This window comes from Populus euphratica, unplaced genomic scaffold (genome assembly GCF_000495115.2).
Source record: "Populus euphratica unplaced genomic scaffold, PopEup_1.0 scaffold187.1, whole genome shotgun sequence".
NCBI classification, from domain to species: Eukaryota; Viridiplantae; Streptophyta; class Magnoliopsida; order Malpighiales; family Salicaceae; genus Populus; species Populus euphratica.
Genome location: NW_011500070.1, coordinates 69,607 through 96,545, shown reverse-complemented (window position 1 = coordinate 96,545; position 26,939 = coordinate 69,607). Strand labels below are relative to the sequence as shown.

Below are 26,939 nucleotides of genomic sequence, written 5' to 3'. Positions count from 1 at the left end.
TGTTTTTGAATCTAATATGCTGTAATTTTATTTTATTTTTAATTATTTTAGAATTAATCTAGTCAAATCTCATACGGAACTTTTGAGCATCTTCGGGCACACTACCACATGGTACAGTACTAACTGAAACAGGAGATGCTTGATTGCATCTTACATGGTTTATGCTGCCTAATACATCCCTGGCATTAAGAAGATCAAGATGACAGCAAGCAAAACCAGAACAAGCACAGCTTTCTTCACCTTGTCTCTGGACAACTTACAGGAGCTCATCTTTTCCACAATGCTCATGGCGAATCCCATCATTTTCTGCAAAAGAAAGAAAAAGGGTGTCTATCATATGCCAGAAGGAGTCATGATCAGTATCCTTCCCTTACTTCTGATTTGCACCGGATTCAGTGAATAAGAAAATCGGGATTGCAAATTACCAGTCTAAAAGGCTCAACATGAAGAAGTGGTTCCATGAACATCTCCACATTCCTGTAATATATACTCCTGTCATTCATGAGATGGACAAATGGAAAGCTCATGCATCATCAATATTAATTAGCTCATGTAATATACAGTAAATCCAGCCATTATCATTGCCAAAGCTAGTGGTCAGATTTTTTCAATACTATTGGTTCTGTCCATATAATAATTTGTCATAATTATGTACAAAATCATCCATTAAAACTTCATATTTTAAGTAGCTTTAGAATATTATCCAGTAATAGAAAATACAAAGACAAAAAAAGAATGAATAGTTGAAGAGGACATGAAATGAATACATATATAGCTAAAATAGTTTGAGAATGAATTTTTATATTTTTAAATAAAAAAAATACAACGAGACATATCTTCCTTGTCTTTTTTATCTTTCGTTTTTCTATCTTAAATATAATAACTAAGTGATTAATTTATATACTATATTAAAGGGGTGTTTCTCTTTTTTAAGATTTGAGGTTAATGGATAATCTTGTGGGGATGTTTTCACACACCTTATGATGATCCTCCCTTGGTATACTTGGAGAATGTAGAAGCTGAAACCCTTTCCGAGAGGCACATGTGTCTTGCTCCAGTCTACAAAATAAATTAGCCAAACATAAAAAAAAAATGGCAAGAAAAGCTTCCCTTGCAACTCCTCAAAACTGTGATAATTTCCCTGTGAAGAGATGGCAATGACAACATATAGAGCCAACTTGCTATAGTTGGTTGTGTACTTTGTCCCCTCCCCAAGTCTCCACTTGGAGCCCTCCTAATTATCAAGGAAAAAAGAAGAGGAAGAACCTCATTGGTGTCCCTAACGTATTATTTGGTTCTTAATTTCATCCCAAACTTATTTGAATTAAACAATGTTTCCCTCCCATGCTAGGATACCCAGGTGTTTTCTGAAAGTGTTTTGGCTACGGAAAGGAAGCATTGCTTAATTTCTAAAAGGTTTTGAATGAAGAATTCATAAAATTAATCGGTTTAGGATGACAATATTGAGAAGAGGTAAAACATTGGGGGTGTTAATGAAGTTTTCCCAAAAAATCAACAAAGAGAGAGAAGGCAGTGGCATATACTTAGTCTCCAAGCTACACCAACATTCAGTCCATCATGGAAGGTAGGTTGCACGACAAATTCAAAATTGTTTCCCAAGAATTTGATCAGAAGTTTGAAGAAATCCAACACTTGCTGCAAAAGGAAAACAAAAGGGATTAGATATATATATATATATATATATATATATATATATATTATATCATTTGTGTGATGCTACAACTCTAGGTAAAAGTATTTAGCAAGTTGGAAACTTAATGGGCATGCCTGTTTCCCTTGGAAGGGTTGGAAGAAGGAGAAGAAATTGCAAACACATCGGCATTCATCACCAATTATATCAGACAAGTCCCTGATATTTTTGTTCTTGATTGCTCTGTAAAGCTTGAGAACTGTTTCTACAGCTGGGTTGTCTTCCTCTCCCGATCCTGATGATGTCTTAGCATTGGATGGCACTAGTGGCAATAAGCCTCTATGCCTTGAAGAGAAGCTAGTTTCAATCAAAGGTTGGTGCATGAATTGTGGATGACATTTTGCAACACAACAAATTCTTGTACGTATATTTTTATGATTAGTAGTAGGAGTACTGTAGGAATTCCTTGCTTGTGGGATGAGTTTTGGAGGTGAATTTGAGACGAATAGGCTAGTTCCATTTAACAAGGTGGAGAAAGAGACAATGGCCATTGGAATGTTGAAGGAATGAAGATCATAAGCATGTGGGATGCATCATAAACATAAGTTTTGAGGATATAGAATTATTTTGAAGAACCTTTGGAATAAAGAAAGGTTAAGTAACATGCAAGAAAAGAATTCTTTGTTTTTTGGGGTTTTCATTGCAAGAAAAGAATTTGAAGCAATACTTTCAATTGCTTCGAGAAGTAATCTAAGGAGGTTCCTTATCTTCTCAAGAAAATTGTAGATCGGAATATACTCAGATATCTTTCATTAATGGAAGTATGGCCATTGAGCCCTCCTTCTTTGTTCATAGCTACTCCCATCTTCTCCCATCCTTAGCACACAACTAATCTGACAACATATATGCCTATAGCCAAAAATGAGTGCACCAAGCTCAGCAGAATCCACCAGCAACTATACATTCACTGAAATGTCATCTAACATTCCTAGTGATTTATCATTACTGACATTTTTGCTCAAACTGCCTGTCGAGTCAATGTTGGCAATATTCCTTGGCAGTCTAGAATTTGTTAAGTAGCATCCAAATAGCAAATTTGAAGAACCCAAATCTTGTCCTGTAGCTTGACTCCAAGCTTTATTGTGTTGAAGATGAAGGATGGAGCAAGGCAAGAAGGCTGTCATTGCCTCTTTCATTAAGCATAGAAAACGTAGAAATTTCTGGTTCATGCAACGGCATACTTTGCATTTCGGACCAAAAGTGCTATCGAGATATCTTTCTCTTGAATCCCTCTATTGGGGTTTTCAAATTACTCCCATTCTAGGGTTTCAATATCGCCACAGTTGAGAACTCTTTCCCCTTGTAGGGGTTTGGTTATCTTCAAGAAGAAGATGATTACAAGGTCATAAGATGTGTTCATATATATGATAAGCCTTTCCTTGACATCGACTCACATGAACGTGAGGCTAGAGTCTACTCTTTGAAAGCTGATGGGTGGAAGGACATTGGATCGGGGTATTATTATTCCATCTTAGTTACAAAGCTGCTATTTGGCTCGCCAATGATTTTCTTATCCAGAAAGCTAACTAGCATGATCGGAAGGACGGGGTGGTATTTGATGGTCTCATATGACATGAGCACAGAAGAGTTCAAGGAGATACTACAGTCTATTTTGATTTACAATGAGTGAATTCACATGGATATAAGTATGCTTTATGAATTGATATCAGCCTTCTATCTTTCAAAAGTTGATGACCCTTACATTTGGTCCATGAAGGATTCATGGGAATTGCGGTCTGTGATTAAGCTGCTTCAGAGAGTCGAGGGTTATAACTACATATTTTTGAAGCCCCTGACTAATTTGAAAAATGGTGAAATTCTGATAGAGGCAGGTGAACAGGTAAGAATTCTGCATGATCCCAAGAATTATACCTTGCAGTAAACCATACGTAATTAAGTATTCGGATTAGCGTTTGCAATTAGCAGTCAACTTTGGGTTATTTAATTTGGGATTTTGGATGGAAGAATAATTTTATCTTGTATTTTTTACTTTCTCATAATATTTTTTTTCTTTGATTGTCTTGTCTATAAAAATAAGACATAAGTTATTAAATTACCTAAATTTTGTACATAATCTTTGTGAGATTGATTGCATTTATTTTTTTATATTTTTATACTTGCTAATTGATTTGGGATTTTAAGCTGATACTACAACAGCTACTTTAACATGATGCTTATGATTCCCAGCGGATTCGAACTTGAACGTCATTAGAGAAAACTCTCCCCATCGAGAAAAAGATAATATTCTAGATTTTATTAACTTTAGCCAATAAGAAGACAGTCAAAGAAGTAGAAAAAAACAGAAACAGGATAAAAAAGAAGAAGCCATAAAACTAAGGCTGCTGCAACCTAAAAAAGGGAATGAAGACCAGGCAAAAGAAAAGATGCATGGTGAAAGTCAGCTATGAGAATTCTGTTATTCCAGAGTTCGATCCTAGATCCAATATTCCGGTGTAAGCAAAAGTGTTTCTATCAATCCTCAACCATAAGATCTGGAGTAGCATCATTAAAGATTACATCATTCCGATGAAGCCACAGACCCCAAACAATACAAGTAAAGAGAAGTTGCCGTGAATGTTTCTGAAATTTGCCTTGCACCATTGTAGATCATTACTATCACATATCATCAGCAGTTTTTTGGGACGCACCCACTAATACCCCACCAAGCTAGGAATTCCATCCATAACTTCCAAGCAATAACACATTGAATGAAAAGATGGCTAGAAGTTTCAATACTTCTTTTACAGAATACACATCCAGCCTGCTGAAGTGAAAGCAAACTACGCTGAAACACTTTTGCTTTGTTAGCCGAATCAGAAAATTAAGCCTTGATACGCACTCAAACAACACACAGCACCAGCCGAATCGAATCGAATCAATTGAAACCATTACGAGTCTACCAGAGAAGATGTGCTGGCTCTCATGTTATGCAACTTAACAGGCTAGTCCCTTTTTGCTTTTCCTTTCGCAATCCAGGTGCTTATGTTTTGAACTCTAGGGACGCTTCAACCATGACAGGATTTTCCTCGGTTTTGAACAAACTCCAATTACTGCTGTTAAACTCAGCAAGTTCAGTTTTGTGCTCAGGGAGGGACTAGTTTAGTAGTATGGCCACTGGAAACATCTAATAGACTGCCAGAGAAAAATTTACGCCCTTCTTCGAACCTCAATCCTTAAAAATGATATATAAAAAGGATCACCCTTTGACTTAATTCTTATTATCCGATAGCAAGTCATGAATCAAGCAGCTTTAGTGAGTGGTTTTTTTTTTTTTTTTTTTTTTATTGTGGGTGCTTTTTTAAAAATAAATTTGATGGGAAAAATTATTAAATTTGATATTTTTAGGTGTTTTTTTAAAATGAATTAGATGCAAAAAAACATATATCTTTTTAATATATATTTTTTATTATTTTGATATGTTCATGTTAATTTTTTTAAATTAAAAAAATATTTTAATATATTATTAAATAAAAAAATTTTAATTTTTTTTTGTAATACAATACCATAAACTTCCCTTGCTATATTACTTGGATTTCATGAAAGATTAATAAAGAGCATGAAAATCATGTCAAACATTCATTTTTAACTAATTAAGTAAACTCTCATGTCTAATTAATGATAAATTGAATAGATTAATAGAAGAATTGTAAGTTTTTACATGCTTGTTTTGAAAGAAAACTTCATAACAAAAATATTATAAACAAACACTTCTTGCACGAGTCCAAACACAGTTGCTTAATTTAGGGCTTGATTCATTAGTTTATCATGTTATTTTTATACATTTAAAAGTCAAGTCCAATGAAAATGAATATTAAAATTAAAAATTAATATAATATTTCTTAGATGAAATTTTAAAAAGAATTTAAAATTTAACAAAAACAATATATTATAAATTTGATTTAATTACTTAAATTATAGTTTAAAAGTTAATATATTTAAATTTAATTAGATCAAATTATAATAATTTAAATTAAAACTTTATCAGATTAAGTATTAGATTAATAAGTCTTATAAAATGAATAATGTTTTTCATTTTAAATTATATTTTAAATTTTTTTGATATGTTGATATAAAACATAAATTTTAAAAAATAAAAAAAATATTATTTTAATATATTTTTAAATACAAAATATTTTAAAAAATAAAAAATATTACTACTTTTTAAAAATTTTAAATTTATTTTAAATATCATATCAAAATTATTTCAAATAAAAAATAATTTTAGTTTTAAATATATTAAAAAGTTTTAAATTGTTTTAAAAATATTTTTAAACACAGAAAAAACAGTTTGGAGTATCTCAGCTACTCTAAAAGACAACAACACCCTAATCTATTCCAACAAAGACACTCACATCCCTTCTCCTTCATTCACAAACAAACCAGAGACCAGAACTAAAGAGCAAAAGACTGTACATTATTCTCTCGAAAGATCAGGACTTTGTGTCTGATTTTGGTGGGTTCCGTCCAATCAAGAAATCAATGGCAGAAGATCTAGTGCTAGACACAGCTATAAGAGATTGGGTGCTGATCCCATTAACAGTAGTGATGATTCTTATTGGGATCCTTCGATACTTTGTTTCAAAGCTTATGCAATCTCAGCAAACTCCAGATGCTAAAATTGTTAAAGAAGGGTTAGTTATCAAAAACCCATTTCACATTATCTCTGTTTTGAGTTAAAGCTTGTTTCTTTTTGTGATTTAGATTGTTTTTGTGATGGTTTTGGTGAAATTTGGCTAATTATTGGATATCCATGTCACAAACTCTCTCTTTAGTGCTAAATTCTGATTCTTTTTGTGATTTTTCATGTTTTTGCTGGTGGTTTTAGTTATTTTTTTTACGCTATTGAAAACGTATGTCAGAATTTGTTTTATTTGTATTAAAGTTTGTTTGTTTTTGTGATTTTATTGCAGGCAAGTTGTTGTGAGAGCAAGGAATTTGCGAGCTGGAGCTAACTTTATACCTGCTAAGTCTTTTCGAGCTCGAAGGGCTTATTTTAGCAATGAGGTTCTGATTTATTTTTATTTTTTTTTGGTTTGTTTGGTGTAGGGTGATTGAATGTTGGATTTGTTAATTGTTTGTAGAAGTATCTAAATTGGTTATATTTTGTGGTTAATTTTGTGAAAGAGATTTGAGATTTGGTTTTTTTTTTTTAAGTACATTTTCTTTCAATTTCCAAGCAGGTCTGACATGATTCGTATTGTATTTTTTTTTTTTTAATGTATTGGAGGGGTTTAGATATATGATATGTTGCATTGCTTTGTTTGTGCACCTCAGATTTGGTATGTGAGAGCTACATTTAGGGTCATAATTCTGACGCTAGCTTAAAATTTTCCATTTCCAGTAGGTAAGACGCTAACGTAAAACTTAATTACTCTTGATTAGGAAAATGGATTGTTGCATGTTCCCAAGGGCCAGGATCAGAATCCACAAGCACAAATGTTCTCTGACCCAAATATGGCCATGGATATGATGAAGAAAAACCTTTCTATGATTATACCCCAGGTATTAACAGTTCAAGAGCTTATTGGCCTTCTCTAATGTGTCTTTTCAAACAAGATAATTTAGCATATTGATTTGTGATTTTTTCTGCTTCCAGACTCTTACCTTTGCATGGGTCAACTTTTTCTTCTCTGGATTTGTTGCAGGTCATTTTTTTTTTCTTTTCTGTTGTTTTTAGCTTTTTGATTCTTAAACTACGTTTCATGTCCTCACACCAAAATATGGTTTATCTCTATATGTAATAAGTAATTTATGAGTGTATGCCCTTTGTCAATCTTAAATTCCTTCTGGATTTGATCTTTACAACTTTGTTATGATCTCTTATCCCGTGCAGCCAAGATACCATTTCCACTGACTCAGAGATTCAGATCAATGCTGCAAAATGGGATTGATTTGAGCACTGTGGATGTTAGCTATGTCAGCAGTCGATCATGGTATTTGTCTGTATGAGAAATTGTATTCTGAAAAATTGCTGAGAATCTTTTTCTAGAGAATTCTGGACTTGTGCTTAGTTTAATATCTCTATTTGTCCACAATCCCTTTCTTTTGCAGGTATTTCCTTAATTTGTTTGGATTAAGGGGTTTATTTAGTCTCATTCTGGGTGAAGAAAATGGTTAGTGTTAGTTCATAAATCTTCGTAGTTGTTATGTCTATTTTGTCTGAGATCCGAATTGATGCTTCTCTTGCAAAATCATTGGTGCCAGAGTCTAGAAGCATAAATTGGACTTTTGCATACTTGATGATTTCTGGATATATTCTCTAGATGCTCAAATACAATATTTGTAATGCAGCTATGGATGATACCCAGCGGATGATGCAAATGGGTGGTTTGGGTTTTGATCCAACCAAGGTACAAGCTTAACTGGCCCTCTATTGATCATTTTAGCTTGCAAAACCAAACTGTTTAAATGGTTAAACATTATAGATATTTTCAGTCCTTTTTGACTACTAGCTATAATGAGTATTTACACGATCTTTTTGAACAGATTTAGTTATTAATAATAACATCCTTACTACATCGATTGCAGCATGACTGTTATTGTGTCCAAAGAATTGCCCTTGTGTATTGATCTTCTGGTTTCTATTTTACTGTCCTAAATCTAGACCATGTAGATTGATACTGCCTAGGCTGTACTAATGAGAATAGATGGATACTGTCACTGGGACTATACGGCTTTGTAGTTAAGTAGTTTCCAGTTATTTAATTGTGATCCCATCATTGTGTGAAAAAGGCAAAGGCATGATACATCTTTATGATTCTATCATGAACAAAATCTTTAGATTCAGTGGTTTTACTAGCAACTCAGATTTGAATAGAGATGATTGCGAGTTGAATCAAGTTATTTAGATGCATCTTAACAGCTAAGTCTTTTTATTTAAATGAGAAAAAGAAATTAAGAAATTGTTGGACCATATTTAAATGGGACAGTTCAAACCTCTATAAGTACAACTAGAATTTTAGACCTGGCGATTTAATGGTGCTAGAAGCAACAAGCGTCTTCCAACTACGAACTAAGCAAGACTACCAGGTTCTTTTATGAGTTGTTGATGGTTGATGAGGTTTCAAGGGTCCATTAGAAGTAGACAGCTTCCATATAGACTTGTTGCAAGCACTGGTGCTGGTGTTTAGGTAACAGGTTTCCATTGTCTACCAACTACCAACTAAGCAAGACTACCATGTCCTTTCATGAGTTGTTGATGGCTGATGGGGTTTCAAGGGTTCATTAGAAGTTGATAGCTTCTATATAGACTCATTGCAAACACTGGGGCTGGTGTTTCAGTAACAGGTATCCAGGTGGTTCCTTATTGTGTCCTGCCTGTTGTCAATGCTGTCCAAAAATACTTTGATGCTGTAGGTCATCGGTTGCACCTTTTCATTAGTATCACTTGCAGGCATTGCTTATCATATTGAGTTCTCAAGTGGTCCAGTTAGCTCAACTGTCTGTTATGCAGCATGCCTTTTTTCTCCTTTTTGCCCTTTTCTTTTCTGGGAAAAGCTAAAATAGCAGATGATTTGGAATTAAAGGAAGTCCTTATATCATTGATATAGGTTCTTAGATTTCTGTATGATAGAATTAGTTATGGATCCCCAGTTATATTTCAGAAGAGTATAACTTTGTCAATTGAAGGGCTTTAAATTGCACTTGAACTTGTCCTTGTGATTAGTATTGTTTATATAGCTCTTTTTATTTTTATTATTATCTGCCCCCACTTCCCACGAAAATAGAAGGCTTTTTGCTAGCACTATGCCGAGAATGGGTTGTGATTAGACTGATTTGACTGGTGGGCTGTAAAAGGATTATTGCAGGCAGGAATGGTCAAGACACTGAGTAAGGAGATGACAGCCTTGAGGTTGCCCTTGGCCAGCTTAATTTTCTCAGTACTGGGCCTAGGTTTGCTATTGTGGGTTGGGTATGGTCAGTTCTGGATAACTGCATGTCTGGATCCTCTATCATTTTGCACCAATTGAAGCGAACGCCAAAAGAATAACATTGGAGATTCTTTACAGAACCCCCAATCACCTTCCCCCCACTGCACACACGAAAAAGAAAGCATAATGTGGGATTTGATTCATAATAATGAGGTCAACGCTATAAAGTTAGGACTTGCTTGGTTCAGGTCAACGCTGTCATGCTCATTCTCTGTTTGGCTAGCCTCTCTTATGGCTGCTGCCACCATTTCCAGATGTCCATTTTGCAGCCTTGGCCACTCTTTTGCTCCTCAGGTGGAGCAGTTATGATACTCTTATGAAATGGTCATAGGTATACATGATTAGGCATGTGGGGCATTCCATGATGCCTGCTTTAATTTGTTTTAAATTTCTAAGCATGTCACCATCATTACTAACCTGCTTTTCTGAACAGCATTGGCTTCTTTTTCTTTGTTACTTTAGAAATGTCTTGTGCATGATTAGGGTTTTGATTTTTTATTGTTGAGAATCTTTCTTATGGGACCCCGACAACATTCTTGATCCCCGTTTTCATCAGTCGAATTTTTAGCCAGGTAATGGAAGATCTGGAAAGGTGTGAATATATTGCATTTTCCAAAGAGATTGGAATTGTTGGGACTGATTTGTCCTTTTTAAATCTAAATTAAATTTTATGGGAAAGAATGTCCACTGGCCTTGCCTTGTAATCAGTTAAATATATGGTTCAAGTATGAGATGTACCAAGAAAGAATTTTGTACCATACGACTTATCTTTCATATTTTAACTCGGTGAATATATATCTGTACGTATAATGTTAAGCCAAAAACTATTGACTTCTAATCTTATCTATCTGTATCCTCCTCAGAACTTGAGTGCTGAGAAAGATGGCCTTGACATAATTCAGCATGAATGGGCCCTACCAAAATTTGAGCAGCGTGCTGAAGCAGTGTTGAAAAAACTTGTGAGCTGAACTTCGGCAACAAGCCCCCAGCTGCCAAATGGGTTTATGCTCAACAAGGCATCCTTGTTCTTTCATAGATTCTTACTGGAGTTTTGCTTGTTCGCTGTCAGTGCGTTGGCTAACAATCATAAGAACCAGCGAATCCATTATTGTAGCATGTAGATTGATTGAATTCGAGTATTATAACAACCGTTGGAGAAATTTTCCACACTGCTGGTGGTAATATCATACTTTCCCTGTAAACGCATATCTTTCAGCTTGCTGTCCAAGAACATTTGAAACATATTAATGACTCGACAAATGAAATCAATTACCAGGTAGTGTGTTATGATGCTAGGTTTTAGATAATGCTTGATTTTTGTATCTTTTCTTTCTTTTTTCTGCGATTGGACGAACCAGTGATGCCTTTATCTAGTGGGTTGAGCAATCCTATGGTTTTTGTTTCTTTTTCTCCAGGGTTTACAGTAAATTGCATTATTACTCGATAGCCATCATATGTGGTGGGAACTTTACAAGATTCAAAAGATAAACAGATTCAGCTTCAGCTGACATTCTGTGTTGGTGGGAGGAAACTTCTGTCACCTCGAACCTTCATTGATGTATCCTGTCGGAGCTGCCCCCCTTCTTTTGTTAAACACTTTAACTATTGACCAGGTGGAATGCCAAGTTATAGCAGAAAATTTAGCAGCATAAAGCTGTCCCTGGGCCACCCTCAGAGTGGATTTCCCTCTCAAGTTCCAAATACTGAAATTTCATATCTAGAGGAGCTATTATCTATTTCTGTACTGTACTCTGTGCTCTCCCTTTTATATCAATCAGTTTCATTTACAAGATTTGCTTGCAAATTTCAGTTGAATTTTAGAGAAGGAAGAACGGTACGTCTCTGAACCTGGCAAGGTTTGAAACTTCAAACCTGTACGTCCTGAGATGCTGCTTCTTGGCTCTTGCATGCTTGGACACGTTATGGGCTTGTGTTATGCTTATTACATGCATGCTTAAAAAGCATTGACATGCTGAATCTAGATGACAATAAAATGTTACCTCCCGCTATAAAGTTTCCTGATATGGCGGCATTGAAAGCTCCTTTTACACCAAACTTGTTGGAATCTTAGCAGCCAAAATACCAGACATAATTAATACGATGATCTTGGCATAAATTCGTTACATAATTGGTCTTCTAAAATGTGTTGTTTGGACTCCTAGATTTATAGTGGGTTTTGTTTTGAAAATGTTTTTTTTTTTTTTTGAGGAGATAGGGGATACTCGAAGCTTACATGCTGCATAGGTTCTTGATTCCTGATCCCTAGTTGAGAAGCTTAAGAGCTGAAAATACATAGAGCAATGCGATACTACAAATGATGTTAGATCAAATCCGATATATAGATGGTCTTTCAAGAAGTATTATTTCATGTTTACCTCATCGTCTGTGGATTTTATCTAAAATCTATAAGCTATCTGCACCTTCGATTATACTGTATATACACGATCATTGAAGTACAAACAATCCAGCAGGTGTTTAGGTATTACATCTGAAACACTGTTTATCTATTTTATTCTTATTTTTTAAAATTGTTTTGATATACAAACACGCGGGTATATTATACGCGTGAAACTCCCGATCTCTACAGAAACTTTGCGTCAAATCTAGCCTAGCCTAGATGGTGCACACACGCAGACGACGACCTTTTAAAGGGTGACAAGCATAGTTGAAGGAATGTTGATTTATGGCCCCACAGAAAGCTTGATAGAAATGGTTCATCTGTCAAGAACCTAAATGATTCACTACACAGTCCACAGCTTCCTCTGTCTATAAATCATGGCCATTGGGGGTGTTGATGTAATCAATTATAAGAAGCCACTAGGGTTAGCCCATGCTGTCCCATTTCAAGCCATGATCCAATGTGCCATGTTCCAACCTGCTCAACGGCTCATAATATATCTTATGGGATCACGTATTTAGGATCCCTCTTAACCTCCCATCTCTTCTTTCTCACTTTACAGTGTGTCCATGCACAGGCAACGAGAAGATGACACACGCGCCATTCCTATCTATAGTTCTTTTTTCAGAAGAAAATTCTTTATGGGCCAATATATTTTTATATTAGTTTTATACACCAAGTGTTTGTTTGCGTAGATGAATCTGTTTTTTTACCATGTTATTTATTTTTTTCCAAAAAAATCATTAATTGAATTTTTAGTTGCTTTTCGATTAAAAATACATTCTTAACATGTCAAAAGTTATTATTTTTTTCTTTTTTTTTCTTTAAACTTAAATATAAACAATAATTAACGTTAGAAACAAACCAATTCATAGATGAATCCACAAACATTCTTATATTTTGATTGCTTTCTTCTCCTATATATCAACATTTCATGATGTGTGTGTGTCTATATGTAGTAATGAAGGTAAATTAAAGAGAGGAATGTTGTTCAACAATTTGAGTAATTAATACTGTGGTTTAAATGTAAGTTCTTCTATTTATTTATTTATTTATTGTTATGAACACATTTATGGTATTTTAATTACCATTACAAGTTTGGAAGTCCTGATCAACATGTACATGAATTTAAATTGAGATGCGATGCACATTTAATTTGTTCATTTTTCTTTACCGATAAATTACCTTTTCCTCCGGTTGTTTTGAATTTTGGATGTCTAGCATTTTTCTGGAAAATAAAATAAAAATAGATTGTCTCAATCAAAATACAAAGATTGAAAAAGAAAATACATTTTTAATTACTTTTTAGATAGATTAATTATGTATCCATAATGAATTTTTTAATATAATTTTTTCATAAATATAGTAGATGATATTAAAATACAAGATTTTTAGCCTAAAAAATGCCATGTGTGGAAGGGTTTTTTTTTTTTTGGTCTTTGAGTAATGAGATGGCATTATACGAAGATATGATCAGATGAAAGACTGTGATCAAGCGTGGCAAATCAGACGGCTGAAAGTGGGTCCCAACATCACGAGAGCCCTACCTGGAAAGTAGACGTTGGCCCACCAAAAGCTCCACCTTTAGGAAGGTCGGTTTCCAAGGCTATATATATATATATATAAAAGGGTTATATATATATAAAGAAGGAAAAAATAAAAGAAGAAAGCAAAACCATGGTCCATGGTACTCTTTTCTGGTACTATAATTCAATTTTTTTTTTTTTTCAAAAAAAAGAAGTTAAATCTCCATCAATCTCTTAATTTCAATCAAATCATACTGAAAATGAAACCATAAGATTATTAATATATACGGTTGATATCTTAACATATTTTTGTATAAATGATAATAAATTTTTTTATTATGAATCCTTAAATTATATTTAAATATTGTTTTAAAACCAGAAATGATAATTAAGATGGAAATATATATATATATATATATATATATATATATATATTGAAAGGATAAAAATTTATTTAAAAAATAAACTTACTTTTATTTATAAGTATTTTGTTCTTACCACCACACAAGTTTTTATACTACCTGCATTTAAAAAAAAAAAACTAGCTATTCGAAATCTCAATATCAATAAGAAAAACTTGTTTTAATCTAATTAAAAACGAAAAGTAAAGTGAAATTAATATATAAAAACAACTTGAGAACATTACCATGAAGAGATAAAAACCATGGCACCAAAATTGGTTCAATTTTTGTTGTGGGGGCCATCCGGCAGGAGTCATTTGGATGGTAATGATCATAGCCGGTGATTGAAGGCCCCACTTCAGGCACCGGCCTAGACACCATTGCTGGCTTTTGTTGGGCTGGGCTCCACGTCGATACTAAAATATCAAAATGTTTGTGGTTTGTGGAAAGTGAAAAGGTGAAAAACCTTAAAAATGGCAAATTATTTGACCACAACAGTAAAAGGCAGGCCCTTAATTATTGTTTTCATGCCCTAAAAGTGCCTTCAATTAGCCTTTCTTTGGCCTAATACTACCGTTATATGTGTAGATGCCAAAGCTGCCGCCAAATACTTGTTGAATATTTTTTTTTTAAACTGTAGAGCCGTCTGAGTTATCTTATATACATTTTAATTAATTTTTAAAAATTAAAAATTATATAATTTTTTAATAATTTTGAGATTTACAGCACTTGAATTTATAATTTTTAAAAAATAAATTTAAAATCTAACCAATTATACTACATATCTCAAAGTTAATATTTATTAAATTTTATTTAAAAAAAACACCTTTACTTTTTCACTTTTTCAACTGATGACATTAATATATGAGTTATGTTTTTTAAATTATGTGAAAAAAATATTTAGAATTTGTTTGTTAACAAAAATATAATTGTAATTGCATCTTTATTTATAAATAAAAAAACATTATTTTAATGTTTTTAATTTGAAAACAAGGATATAATTTTGCCCGTGTCTTTTAATACAATTTTTTATTAGAATTAAATTGAAAACATAATTGCACATCTTTATTTATAAATAAAAAAATATTATTTTAATATTTTTAGTTTGGAAACAAGGATATAATTTTGCTTGTGTTTTTTAATACAACTTTTTATTAGAATTACATTAATATAAAATGTGAGTTTTAAAAATTTAAAACTAATATTTAACATGTGTTTGGAAATACAGGTGTGATTATGGTTATATTTATATTTTTAAATTATAAATTATTATTTAATATTTTTAGTTTGGAAGTGAAGATATCACTGTTGATACAAAAACTTGTTTGAAGATATATTCCTTACTTTTGAACAAAAAATCTCTTTAATTTCTATATAATAACTGATATTTATACTAAAAATGATTTAAAAAAATTATGTATATGTGTGTGTATATATTTGTTTTAATTATGAAAGTATATCAAGTTAGTTTCAATATTTCAAGATTAAGTTATTTTTCTATCAATTTTTAAACACATCATTTCATATATATCCGAATTAATATATTTAAATTTATGATATTTTTTCCCCTTATAACCTTCATATAAATTTGAATCCAAAATGGTGAAATGATAAAATAAAAAGCAAGCATAATTAGGGTTCGACTGAAAAATATTATGCATGCATCAATATCATAGCTTCCCAAATCCTCGTTCCAATCTATATATATATGCAAAATAATAATAATAATAATAATAATAATAATAATCGAACAAAAAAAAATAAAACTCGTCTATCTATAAGTTTACTTAATTAGAATAATTGGGAATAATTAAACAAAACAATTATGGACAAGATCTTCATTCAACTATAACGTGGATGGCTGAAGATCTTGATGTTCTCAAATGGCAAAACTATTTTATTTTTGTACTCCATTAGTACATACAAATATACAGCTTGGCATGTGATTATGTCAAAATATGAAATAAATTTGTCATTACTTGCACGCCACTGGTTTTGATTATCATGAAGATTAGCACTAAGGAGCCTTGATTATTCTTGGATGAGACACCATTTCTGTCTTTTTTTAGGGTTTGCAATAGTGTATACACCATTTTTTTTATTTCAATAATTACAGAGTTTATTTGATTATTATTTCTTTCTTTTTTAATATTTTTTTGGTAGAATCTTGCACCTTCTTTGCATTATATATAAAGTGGGATTTGATTTCTAATTTTTTAAGATGAGAAACAAATAAATCTTATATAAAAATCTTTTATTTTATCCGAGTATTTGTGTTTGATATTGAATATTTGTACATGAATAATGGATTGAATACAAATATGAATCCAAACAACATAAATTGAAAAGAAAAACAACATGAATTCTTATCCATTTAGATATCAATATGATCTAACAGTTGATATTCTTCTAAAATATCAAAAGATTAAAAAAAAAATGCAAGGTTAATTAGAATATTACCAATTAACAGTAGATCAAATAGAAATCCTACACAGAAACATGAATGCATCGTATGAGATTTAAGCAGTAATTAACCTACACTATGCCCTACTGGAGAAAAAAAAAAAAAAACACATAGGAACCCCACTCAAAAGAAAGATATGATGCTGATATGAGAAATGGCCTCCACCATATGGCATTGCCAATTCATTGTTGGATCAACTATTTGTCAATCCTAGCTATTAAAATCATATATAAAAAAAAATCCTTATCTCAAAATTAAAAAAGAAATAAAATATTTACAACTAGCAAGACATGCTACTGTGTCTTGACAGCAATATGAGGTGTCTATGTTGAAAGATTCTTCAAGTGAGCATGCTCCCTATGATCTCATGCTCTCATTCTCTTATTAATCTATGCATTTTACTCCTCTATAAATAGCTCTCTCGTTGATCATCTCTTCACTTCACTAGCTCACAAGCATCCTTCTCTTGTGCCTACACCAACCCTCCTTATTCCTTTCCTCCGATCTTTCTTCAAATCCTATTAGCTTTCAACCAAATGGCTACTGTTGAGGTAAAATCTCTTGTAAAATATTTCTTAGTGGAATGCTATTACAACCCATCTTGATCTTGCTCAAGTGATAGATCACTCAGTCTCATTTTAGTTTTACAATAATATCTGATATTCATCAACTTGTATTAATTGATTAGCCCTTTTGTATTATTTTATCTTACTGATCAAGTTATAATTTGTTGTTTACTACTTTTATGATCAAATAAGCTTCATAACCTTCTTGTTGTATTGATGATGATCAAATTTCTACCTCTAGCTCAAGTGATATATCAATCCATTATCTACGCTAGATTTCATCCGATCCTTTTTATATGAGGATTGCGATGGAGAGGATTCCATCTTTCAGTTTATTGCAACTTCTAATTTTCTTGATCAACCTACAGGTTTCTTTATGTTCTAGCAAGAATTCTACATATTCTAAGCTTTTGTTGATTGTTGTTAAAGGAAACTACTTCTGTAGATAGAATGGATGAGAAGATGATTAAGAAAAAATGAATCTTAAAGAACCCTTCTAGCTTTCTTCCATTGGATTATACATTTTGGGATAAATATCAGTATGCTTATTGTTGCAGGTTGCAGCTGCTCCAGCAATTCCAGAGACTGAGGTACCTGAGGTGACCAAGACCGAGGAGACAACCACAGAAACTGCACCACCTGGCTCTGCGCCAGTAGCCGAAGAACCAACAGAAGCAGCACCCGCTGCTGCCCCGGCCGCAGAACCTGAAGCTGAACCTGCAGTTGAGGTTGAAACCAAGGAGGTTGCAGAAGAACCAGCAAAAGCTGAGCCTGAAGAGGTTGCAGCTCCAGCAGTAGAAGAGACTCCTGCAGAAACTGTTACTGAGGAGCCCAAAGAAGAGACCAAGGAGGAGGCAGCGCCAGCTCCTGTTGAGGAAGAGAAACCAGCAGAAGAAGAGAAGCCAGCTGAAGCACCAGCTGCAGAGACAACCAGCACAGAAGTTCCAGTGGAGATCACTGAGTGAATAGATTCTATGAAGTGAATAATAGTACTGGTTGGGGTCTTTGTGTCTGTGAGGTTGCATCGTCAAAGTCCTCAGAGGTTTCTGTTTTGTTTCATTTCTCTCTTTATTGATTTATGATTATGGCTAAAGAAAAGGGTTTTCGGTGGGATTATGCATGGGATGTGGAAGCTATAGAGTCAATATTAAGCACTTGGATCCGCATCAGGTTGCCAGCCCAGGTCAGAATACACAACAAGGATAGTTGCTATTGAAGTGTAAGGGTCATGAGCCATGACTCATGATGTTGGCATGGGGTTTGGATCTATGCGGGTTCCAATAGGTACTATTGGTTTTGAAATGGTGTGATGATGTGATCTCTAGGCTTGATAATAAAAATTATAATTTATGTTTAGTTGATGAGCACTTTCTATTGCTATTTTTCTTTGCTTCTATTTATTGAAAAATATGGCTTCCCAAGGTTTTAGTATGAAGTCCAAAGCATGAATCTTGAATGTAGGTGTGAATCATCCCTCAGTATCTGTTTGCAGCAGTAGAATTCCAGGCCAAAGCAATTGGGATATTCTTCCTAGCTGTGGAAGTTACGAGATTTGCTGTGTGTATTTGGTAATTCGGTCGGAAAGGCTTTTCTGAAGTACCCTGAGAATCGATAAATTATTGCTTTTTTAAATGAAAAAAACATTAAAATCAATAAAAAAAACATCAATATAAATTTTCTCTGATTTGAAAACAGCTCCAAAAAATTTATCACACAATCAAATAATGCCTTATGATGAAGAAACAAAACCTATCTTCTTTAAAAGGTTCGAGTCATGTTGTCTACAAGACATTTAATATATGTAAACACCAAAAAATAATAAGAATAGACCAGGGTTACGAATTTTATAATCTATAATTGAGTCGATGCTAGAGTTATGAATTTGTAACCTAAAATCGAGTCAGATTCAATGTTCAGTTCATATCAGATCTGACCGGAATAGAATTATATCTAAATAAAAACAGACACCCATCGCCTCCATTCCATGCAACATCATTGCATCAAATATTGGTATAATTTTGATGAAATATGCGGCTTCTGTAGCTTTTCAAGCTTTTCAAAGTCGTTTTCTAGGAAATAACAAGGTCCCAATTAATCCTTCCCATCCTTTTCATCTACTTTTTTCAACATGACAAATTTGCAAAGGCAATCTTGATTGCACTTATATGACATGGCATGTGAAATTGAATCTGTGAAGGCCAAGACAAGTTTACACTGGCTTCTTTCCAATGGAAAGATGTGCAATGTCAGGTGGCTCAGGTCCCTTCTATGAATGGCGACAACAACTTGGTGCCACAACGATGAGAAATATACCGGTCAATTTTAAATCCTGTAGGATAAGCTTCATCATGCAATTCAATAATTGGAGATGACATATCAAAGAAAAACTCCGCCCGACTCGCAAATCCATAACAAGACTCATACAGGATCAGGCATGACAAAGGCAAAAGACAATGTCAGATTGTGATAAAGAGAAGCCTAGATGCTTGATTGAGTCTAAAAGGGGGAATGTGCAGTGGACCTATATTTGAAGGTGCTTTCACGGGAAAAGGTTGTTGCATCATGTGCCTTCACATGATGAAGATAGCCTTTCAGATGACCTAATAATCTGTGAATCACAAAGGATCATTAGCAAAATAAAACCCTAAGTTGATAGAGCTCAAATTAGACGAAAGCTAACACTGTTCCATCTCAGCTGATTTGGGAAAGAAAATACGAAGGGAGAAAATCGGAAGCACAGGAAGAGTAGTTCGACAGATACAAAGCACAAATATAGATGCTGAACGGAAGAATAACTTACAGATTTTTCTCAAAGAGAAACGTTTGAATCTTCCACCATTTTTGGACTTGCAAGAGAGAGAAGAGAGAATAATCACCTTTCTATGAACTTGGATGTCATTGCATAATCTGTGTACTTACATGACATGAAAAAACAGCTACTGTTGCTGATGAAGGAAGTCCATTGGGAGCATAGAGATTTTCTTCCTACTAGCCCCCAGCATTATTTACGCTATACCTATACTAACAGTTGGACAGAAAGAACAATGACATCTCAACTTTACTGGAGGAAACATAAATTAACTACGGGACCTTCTTACATAGTCTAATAAAACTGACAGCATAAATCTATCTGTACAAACCGACTTGAAATCTATGTGCAGTAAAAAAAAACCCCTTTAACCTCAAAGTGGATGCATGCAACCAATGCATCAACAGGTGCCGAAACTGCATCCAACATGTTCTTGAGTGATGAGACGGAGGCGATCTTGCATAATAGCCATGGAGGGATAAGGTGGGAAACACAATCGGTAAAAGCATGTATGAGATGAAGGGAGGTGATTGTGAGGCTCTGTCGACTTGTAAATGTAAAGTCGCGAGGCCAGACCGCGGAAACCCTCAACAGGTAGATACTTCACTGAGGTCCAAAAGAAGAGCAGAACCTTTCTCTGATCTGGTGACATTTCCCCAATGATCTGCAAAATATTCAAGCACAAGATATATATAAAATAACAAGCAATGCTTGTCCTCTGACAGAACTCTACTACGAAGCAGCAGAGGTGGGACTATCTCAACTGCAGCTGACTGGTAAAAACTCAAGGTCCAGGAGTGCAAATACAAGCACATTCGCATGAATATTTTTAAGATCAAAGATATAACTAATACTACGAAGACTTCAGGAATAAAACTCAGTATATTGCATGCTAATCTAGCTTTCTAGGGGGGCAAAAGGCTTTAATACCTTCCATTGAGTGCATGTGTATTTACTGGTTTCTTTCAAGTCCCTTGAGTATCATTCGTTGAGTGTGTGAATAAAAAAATAATGCACCAAGCAAGAGACAGCCATCCTACTATTGGTGATAAATCAAAGTTTAAGGGAAACCCACATCCTCAGTTTTTGATGAGTAACAAATTAATAAGGTCAACTCCACACTAGTAGTGGGATAAAGGACTTGCAAGAAACACAGGTATAAATAGAGAAGAGCGCCTATTAAAGACCCAAATGGGCATGACAAACGTGCTCAAAAGCAGTGCCTTGACAATGAGCATCACTCCAACCACACAATGTTATCAAAGATACGCTTATAAGGCTGATTTCCAAAACCCTAGTAATGGGATAAAGAACTTACAAGAAACACAGGTATAAAGAGAGAAGAGAACCTATTATAGACCTAAATGGACATGGCAAACTTGCTCAAAAGCAGTGCCTTGACAACGAGCATCACTCCAACCACGCATTGTTATCAAAGATATGCTAAGGCTGATATCCAAAACAATATGTATCTTATTTCTGCTTTGCACAGCTCACTCTGCAAACAAAGGAGGTTAAAGAACAAAATCTACCCTCATTCCAGCTCACCATGGACTGCATGGGTTTTGACTAGTTTCTTTCAAGTACCTGGAATATTATTTATGAGTACAACAAAACCTAATGGATCATACCAAGAAACAGGCATTCTATTATTAGTGGCGCAACAAAACTGAAAGGAAACCACGCACACAATTTTATCACCTAACAAATAAATAAGATCAACTCCACAATGTTGATGGGATAAAGAGACCATCCAACATGAAAAACCCAAAAACTTGCAGAGAATTCAATCATGGATATATTAAGATTGCTCAAAAGTAGTGTTTTTTGACAAATGAATCCCCCCTCCCAGGGCCCACCCGTACCACGAAATGGAATTGGAAATTAAATAAACATAATTCAAGGTTGATTTCAAAGATAAAATATTTATTTATTTTCCACTGATCCCTCTTTTTGTTTCAGTTTTCAATTTGTATCTGAATCTAAAACATTTCTTCCCCAACCAATCACACAGACATGCACAGAAAGAGGAAAAAATATTGAAACAAAATCTACACTCGTTCAACTGTCCGTACCCCCTCCCAAACCTGGCATGCTTGTTAAGGTAAGTATGACATCCTAACCACACCCCCTATGCTCTAACTCCACAGCAGCAACCTTCTGCCCTTTCACACATAAGTGCAATCAAAATAACATGAATGTTCAACACTTTGGCATTTGTTTTCATGTAAATGCCTGCATGAATAATATGTGTTCAAAATTCAACACAAAACTTCGTATAATGACATAACTTAAAAACTCTTAAATGTTATCTTCAAGAACCCAAACCAAGTTCCTTATGTTCTTCCTTATTCAACCACAACATCATCAGTATGCTGAGGAATTCATGACACAACCTTGAGCATTTGAGATTCAAGATGACTTGTAAATTTGACAAGACAAACATGGACAGCAATTTGAATTGCTTTGGTATTTATTGTATGTCTAGAACTTAGTCATACATCTTTCAGCTTCAAATTAATTGACCAAAGAGATAAACTGACATGCAGCTGTAAAATGGTGAAATGCCACGCAATCTTGCATGTCCTTTTTTCCACAGCCTCGTACAATAGAAAGAATTGCATTCACATAGTATTTAGGCTTTACTCATGCAGGAAAAACAGCAGCACACCTGGTAAGGATACGCAGATAGGGATTGTTCTGCCATGTTAGAAAACAATGAACCAAAGATATTTCCAAGAAATATGAAAGGAAAAGAGCAACAGTGTGCACTCTGCAGATATGTTATTTTCCAAGGAAATATATTATCCAGCACATAAAGATTATAACTCATATCATGAAATCCAGATATATGGGAAGAAAGAGCAAAGTATATGGTAAAAGAAAGCACTTTATAGTTGAGATATGACAGGAACATAAGAATGCAAGAACATACCTTCCATAACCAGGATATCTGAGGATCGGTTTCCTTGTAGCCATTGTACTCAGTGTGTGCCTTCCAATCTTCCACACAGATAGCATTTTCACTTCCATATAGCATCCAATCAAGATCCTCAAGCTCTAAACTCTGGAAGAAGAGCTTCTGTTGCCCAGAGTTTGAAAGAATATCAGCAAAACCACGTGCAAATCTAGATACTGGTTCAGAGATTGATGTGACAAAGCAGTGCTGAATGAGAAGATCGACATATTTCTCCCGATTCTTGCTATTTACAACGATACTCTCCCCACCAGGGCAAAGTTCCACAACTTTCCTGGATCCTAGTTCCTCAACTTCTCTAACGAATGTCAGACTCAAAGCATCTGAATCAATGAACTCAGGATCCATTTGCAGAATCTGTTTGCAACTGCTATACAAGCATGGATCTGCATCCCGTATGTCTTCCAAAGTAATACGCATCCCAGCCAATTGCAAGAAAAATGCCCGATCAAATACAATGCCGACTTGCACTTTATGCATCAAAGCTAAAGCCATTACTCGACCAGAGAATGTGAAATACTCAAGGTGCATGGGATCCACCTTGGATGCTGCACATAAAATGAATACAATTAAGTCCATATATATACTTTTGTTTGTTAGTGCTTATCCATGCCAACAATTGAATCCACGAAAGATGATGCAGCTTAATTCAAGTCCAGAAACAGGACAATAACAAACCTCAATTATGATTCTTCAATGAGGTATTTCAGAACTAACCAATTGCAATTTTAATGCAGAGGAAGAATTAGACATGTTAATCCCCAAAGGAACCAATAACATATTAGTGAAACATGGAATTCAGGTAACAGAGTTGGAGAAACATGGGAAATATTCCTGTATAATAACCCTAGGGACTCAGGTATTCCACAATAAAATATTTGTGACACACAAGGTTCAGGAATTTTCCCTTTAACAAACCTATGCTAGTGAGCCTATCGTACAGGATGTAATGCCCTTATCCCACGTCCATCAGGAACTCACATGGTAAACAACTTTTCTACATATAAATGTTAGAGAAAGAACACTAAGAGAATGCAGTGAATGATCTCTTGCACAGTTAAAATCCAAGCACTATTAGTGAAATATCTTTGATTAAGGTCACTGAGAAGGTTCCACCACGTTAAGCCCCCCAAGATTACATCAAGTGTAGGAAAACTGTCTAACTTCTAAAAAATGTTAATTAAATCCTGACCATGCCTAAAATTGAATATTAAATGTCAAATTCTCCAGGTTTAGGTGTAACACTTCCAGATGTCCTCCCACTAGCATGTATCTAAACAATGAAGAATAATCCCCCAATGGTTGTAAGTGATTGATACAGCATCGACCATATTAGTGTCAACTCAAATAAACTGTCGGAGCTCTCCACCACCATTTAGTGAATGTTTACTTTCCAGTGTAAATGAAAACAAATACGCAGCCCACAATCTGAAACATTAGACACACAGCAATGAAAACGTATTGTTTACATATTCAGTATTACCTGGGAATAAAAATTCAGTTGAGAAGAGAGCAAATCCAACTTACATAATAAAACATTCACAAACCTAATTGCAACTGTTGTTCAAAAAAAAAATCCAACTCTCAGAAAAACATGAACGGTTAATTACATGAAGTTTCACCCCAACCAAAAATTATCACTTCAATCCTAATTTTGACTTCCAAAATTAATTTGGGTGAAACAATTCCACATGAGCTGATCTCACCCACTAGCAACATAAACTAAATGAAGTACAAGTGCTTCTTGAATGGTTGTAGGTGATGGATACAGCATCATTACACATTAAATGTAAGTTCCTATAGACTGCAGGAACTGCACATTTTGGTCATCTGAGTATTTTTTATTATCCAGTGAAAATATATGCAACAATGTTCCAAACTCTATGCTGGAGTGACATATTAGACACAAGGCAATTGAATATATTGTTTAACCATTCGTATCATCAAAAACTATATTCAATTGAGAGAAGAGAGAACCCTGTAGCATTGTTCATGTAAGGCATTCATGATTAGGGTTTTCTTGTTTTGTTACCAGGATTGGTAGCCCTATATATCCAATCAAGAAAAGAGAAAACCCACTAGCATTCAGGCAGCAGAAGCTTACCAGGATTAGGATAGAACCTTCTGCGATCACTTGGGCATGCCACAAAAAGAGCTCTTTGAGGATCAAATAGAGCTTGTGTAACCAAGAAAAACCACTCCCGCAATACACCAGGACCAGTAGCTTCCTCGTTTTTAAATTCCAGAAAAAGACCACCATGCAGTGCATCTGAGTCGGCATGCACTATGTACTCAAATGACTCTGCCAACAATTGTGACCGATCAATGAGCATCTCGTGAAGCTCCTCGTAATCTTCTTTCACCTCAGGGAACATCATCATAGCCAAATGCCTCCTAGACTCAAAATCAGTCACATCCTTGTTCCGAAGAAGCCACTGATGATCTTCAGTTCTTTTTGCATATCTAACAATCAGCACACACAGGGAAGCCTTTCTAAGTCTCAAAACTGTCCAAAACTTTTCCTCAGCACCCTTATAGAGTTTAGCAATGTTGTTCAACTCCTTCAAAATAGCCAAATATTGAGACCAGCCTGTATGATTCAACTCACCCTCTCCATTCATTTTCAAATGTGAAGAATCCTGCATTTTACCAAGACATTTCTCCATAATATTCAGCAAATCAAAAAATATCACATGAAGATGCTCAATCTCCTTCGCATACAATGGATAATTAAATGCCCTCTTGTTCAACGGCACCGAAACCGGAACCCTACATGCCCCCTGCTCTGATATCATACTATGCAATGGTACCAAAAACGCTGAAAAATCCTTCACATCAACTACTGATGGCCCCACACTCCCCATCAAATCTTTAAACAACTTACTCCCCAGCTCACTAACAAACGGAAAAATCTCCTGCATAACAACAGCTCCCTTCCCCTCCTCCCCTCCTCGATACCTCCACCCACATGCACCCCCACCATTCTCCAACAAGGAACCAAGACAACTCCTACACACAATATACAATGGATCATCACTCCCAACCTTCCTCAACAAATTGCAAAACTCCATCACAATCGGAACACACTGCAAATGCAAATTCTTTGGCAACGAATTCCTACATGAATTCAAAAAATGCTTAATCGCACCCTCCGCGCACTCCTTATTCCCTTTAACACTCGAAACATAGAGAGTGACCAGCGCAGCTGGCGCACTATTCGATAAAAACACATTCAAATGTCCTAAAGCATCCTCATTATCATCCTTCGGTGTCAAGATAAAGAACTGATGCATCAACTCTTTTATCTGCTTTGAAACATATTGATGAAAACCACACGGCAAAATAGACTTACAAATTCGACAAATGTAGGAAACCATATCATTGATCAATTGACAAGTACGGGGATGCCTAGTGCTACGCATTCGGCCACCTAAATGAAGAATCGAATCCTTCTCGATAGAGTAATCGGAGAGTTTGTTTTCGTATTGCAATTGCTTACCCTCGTAGATTAGTCGTTGCTCGATCACAGGAATTCCGGTCATCTCGCGAATCCGTTCATGGAGTGATTTGACGGAATCAGTCAAATTCGCAGTGATCACAATGTGAGTGCCGTCGGAGATCATTCTGATGAAGAATTGGAGCCTCGATTGAGACCGACGGAGAGGGGAGGGAGTGGAGGGGAAATCGTTGGGTGATGATGAGGTGGGGGCGGAGGCGTCGGAGACACGTGTGGGGAGCTGATTGGTGGAGGAGATGGAGGGAGGTTGTTGCAGGTTATGGCCGGTGGATGATTCGGTGTTGTCTTTACGCATCCTGATGGAGATTAAGTCAGAGAAAATGGCGTCGTGGTCATCGACATCGTCTAGTTTGCGTTTGGAGGAGCCGCGGTGATCAAAGGTGGAGGCGCGCTGTTGAGGGAGGGAATCAACGGCGGGAGATTGGGGAAGTGACATTTGATGAACGGTGGTGACTGTGTTCTCCCCGACCTGGAAGTTTTTAAGGAAGGGGAGAAGGCATGAGATCGTTGTCGTATAGAGGATGAGACGGCGTGGTTTAGATATACGGAGAGAGTAAACGGCGAGCGAAGGATTGAACGGAAATTGTGTCGTCCCTGGCTGGGTGGGTTTTTTTCTGTGCTTTTTTTTTACCAGCCGTC

At 35.0% G+C, this 26,939-nt stretch overlaps 4 protein-coding genes and 1 long non-coding RNA gene across 6 annotated transcripts; 3 read left to right on the top strand and 2 right to left on the bottom strand.

The window, feature by feature from the left end:
• Window positions 1–17: 17 nt before the first annotated feature.
• On the bottom strand, window positions 18–2,614 carry LOC105108393 (uncharacterized). Its single transcript, XM_011002687.1, has 5 exons — window positions 1,789–2,614; window positions 1,545–1,656; window positions 978–1,059; window positions 426–477; window positions 18–306 (listed from the first exon to the last, which is right to left on the bottom strand). The coding sequence occupies exons 1-5, from the start codon at window positions 2,200–2,202 to the stop codon at window positions 169–171; spliced, it is 798 nt and encodes a 265-aa protein (XP_011000989.1). The 5' UTR covers window positions 2,203–2,614; the 3' UTR covers window positions 18–168.
• A 3,433-nt stretch (window positions 2,615–6,047) lies between these two features.
• Window positions 6,048–10,921, top strand: LOC105108392 (ER membrane protein complex subunit 3-like). Its single transcript, XM_011002686.1, has 8 exons — window positions 6,048–6,342; window positions 6,622–6,715; window positions 7,094–7,213; window positions 7,308–7,356; window positions 7,545–7,644; window positions 7,763–7,824; window positions 8,003–8,061; window positions 10,506–10,921. Exons 1-8 carry the CDS (start codon window positions 6,191–6,193, stop codon window positions 10,608–10,610), a joined length of 741 nt encoding a protein of 246 aa, XP_011000988.1. The 5' UTR covers window positions 6,048–6,190; the 3' UTR covers window positions 10,611–10,921.
• Window positions 8,068–9,956, top strand: LOC105108391 (uncharacterized). The gene is made up of 2 exons (XR_839059.1): window positions 8,068–8,848; window positions 8,999–9,956. It is a non-coding gene; the product is annotated as an uncharacterized LOC105108391 (long non-coding RNA).
• A 5,941-nt stretch (window positions 10,922–16,862) lies between the features above and the next one.
• On the top strand, window positions 16,863–18,358 carry LOC105108390 (major latex allergen Hev b 5-like). The gene is made up of 2 exons (XM_011002685.1): window positions 16,863–16,982; window positions 17,555–18,358. The coding sequence occupies exons 1-2, from the start codon at window positions 16,968–16,970 to the stop codon at window positions 17,960–17,962; spliced, it is 423 nt and encodes a 140-aa protein (XP_011000987.1). The 5' UTR covers window positions 16,863–16,967; the 3' UTR covers window positions 17,963–18,358.
• A 1,500-nt stretch (window positions 18,359–19,858) lies between these two features.
• Window positions 19,859–26,933, bottom strand: LOC105108389 (E3 ubiquitin-protein ligase UPL5-like). 2 transcript variants are annotated; one of them, XM_011002683.1, is made up of 3 exons: window positions 24,888–26,933; window positions 22,742–23,331; window positions 19,859–20,470 (listed from the first exon to the last, which is right to left on the bottom strand). In XM_011002683.1, the coding sequence occupies exons 1-3, from the start codon at window positions 26,734–26,736 to the stop codon at window positions 20,207–20,209; spliced, it is 2,703 nt and encodes a 900-aa protein (XP_011000985.1). In that variant the 5' UTR covers window positions 26,737–26,933; the 3' UTR covers window positions 19,859–20,206. The 2 variants fall into 2 exon arrangements, with proteins under 2 accessions (XP_011000985.1, XP_011000986.1); XM_011002684.1 differs by lacking the exon at window positions 19,859–20,470 and adding an exon at window positions 22,073–22,477.
• Window positions 26,934–26,939: the final 6 nt, after the last annotated feature.